Source organism: Gregarina niphandrodes (genome assembly GCF_000223845.1).
Source record: "Gregarina niphandrodes unplaced genomic scaffold scaffold00078, whole genome shotgun sequence".
Lineage (NCBI taxonomy): Eukaryota > Apicomplexa > Conoidasida > Eugregarinorida > Gregarinidae > Gregarina > Gregarina niphandrodes.
In genome coordinates, this window is record NW_011645844.1 from 5,359 (window position 1) to 7,487 (window position 2,129).

At 44.5% G+C, this 2,129-nt stretch overlaps 1 protein-coding gene across 1 annotated transcript; it reads right to left on the minus strand.

Annotated features, from left to right (window-relative positions):
* Positions 1-20: 20 nt before the first annotated feature.
* GNI_187540 (putative retropepsins domain protein) lies at positions 21-1,960 on the minus strand (the record flags this gene model as incomplete). Its single annotated transcript, XM_011135335.1, has 2 exons — positions 21-46; positions 91-1,960. 2 exons carry the CDS (start codon positions 1,958-1,960, stop codon positions 21-23), a joined length of 1,896 nt encoding a protein of 631 aa, XP_011133637.1.
* Between the last annotated feature and the right edge of the window lie 169 nt (positions 1,961-2,129).

Below are 2,129 nucleotides of genomic sequence, written 5' to 3' on the forward strand. Positions count from 1 at the left end.
CAATGATGTTGGTTTTAACTTCATCGGTTAGTTGCGCTCCAAAGTTCTGTTGCAGATCAGCCATCACATTGACATCAACGATCTTCGAACCAACATTGAACACATCAGAGTATGGTATAACTTCCTTGGTGAATAAGGGTAGCTTTCCAGCTTCGTTTCTAACTTCATCATCCTTGAAACATACGGCAGCCTTCAGGGTCCTCATCCAAGGGTTACCTAGGATGTTTAAACGAGCTTCTTTTACAATGTAGAATTCCATCTCTACATTACCGAGCGGTGATGTGACTGGTAATTCGATTGAACCAGTTACTGGGCATGAACCTTGTACAAAATTCAAAGACATTTTACCTTCATCAATAGGCTTCCATAGACACTTGTATTCAACAGGTAAACTCTCTAGTGTCTTCCAATTCATGATGTTCTTGTCCGCGCCTGGGTCCACTAGGCATACGATATCAGTATTACCGATCATAAATTTACCATATAGTCCTCCGCTTTCTTCGTCCGTAGTGACATTAACTGCACCCGTTAACGTTGGCTTCTCAGTAGTTGCTTCAGCTTTTCTGGCGATAGCCTTGGATTTCGCTTCCTTGACACGCACACATGCTTCATTAAAGTACTTCGATAGGCCTTCTAATACCGCCAAGTTGGAGCTGTCTTCCTTCATGTTTACCACCATGCCGTGAGGTGTATTGGTAAATGTGATCTGTTGCGTAGCCAACTTTCCTTGTCGGGTCACTCGGTAACAACTACTTTCGTCATGACCCTTCTTTCCACAAACTTTACAAGTAGGCTTAGTGGGACAGTCCCGAGATCCATGTTGTGGCGACTTACACCAGCGACACGTATAAGTGGTAGGGTTTTTATTTCTTGCGTAGTCTCTTGGTGTTTCTGGTATTTCTCCTGCCTCATAGAATTGTGTCGCTTCGCTTTGATTAAATTTGTTGATCGCGTTTCTAACTGAGCTGTGGAGGGGTTGGGTACCATCCTGCATCGGCATGTCTCGGGTAGGTACTGCCGCCACCAGTCCAACCTTCGGACTCCTTCTCCGCTGGCGCCTCGCTAGGTCGTCATTACACTTTAACACAAACTGAATGAATCGATCTAGATCCCACTGACGCCAATCTGATCTCATGGCTTCAGCTTGTAGCGGGGCACATAGTTTGTTTAAAAGAGCTTGCTTCAACTGATGGGAGTGAAACGCATTGGGATGCTTCCAACGTCTTCTGAGCATGTGGTAACGTTGAACCGTCTTCTCGAACCACATGACTAGATCTTCAGCATCTTCCCGATCTTCAGTTTCACTCAGACTTTGAGCCACTACATCGATCTCGTTACTGTACGGATACAGCTTCTTGGCTAGACAATCTCTAAACGTCTGCCATTCTTGTATTTTGTGTAGTTTATGCTTGTTGATGCGATACAGTACATTATCATCCGCAACACTGGTGATTACTTGAGGTAGTAAGTTGACCTCGAAGCCCTTGGCACGGGTCAGACGCTCAAGTAGATCTAGTTGATCATCATAGGCCTTCTCATGTCTTGGGTTGAAAGATTCCTTAATGTTTAATTCCTTGATGAGTCTTCTAGTAGAGTGGTAATCGATATATGTTCTTGGCTGTCTTGCTTCGCGTAGTAGTTCTAGCTGCTGCCCTCGGACGACACGTGAGCGGTTGGATGATGTGCTCAATGACGTCCTTGAGGACGTGATCGAATCAGAAGAACTCTCATTGTCTGAGGAATCACTGGAGCTTGAATCTGAACTTGACTCGCTGCTAGAAGGCTCCTCCTCAGATGACTTATCCTTTCTGGATCGAGAATTCAGTAAGGTTGCGATCTTGGCCTGTAGTTTACTCGATGCCTTCAGCAGGATCTTCAACTCTTCGTCTTGACTTGAGTTACCCTTGCTGGGTTTGCTACGGCTTGATCGTCTTACGATTATTCTGGACTCGCTTGGCATTTGTTTGCAAAATTAATGAGATGCAAAAATCGTTTCGACGGATGAAACGTAAGTTAATTGATGATCTAAAAATTTGTGGTTTGATTAATGCAAGTGTGTGCGTCTGTCTCCGCGGGACAAGACACACACACTAGTATGTAAGACACACAAATACTAAATTTCGGATAAC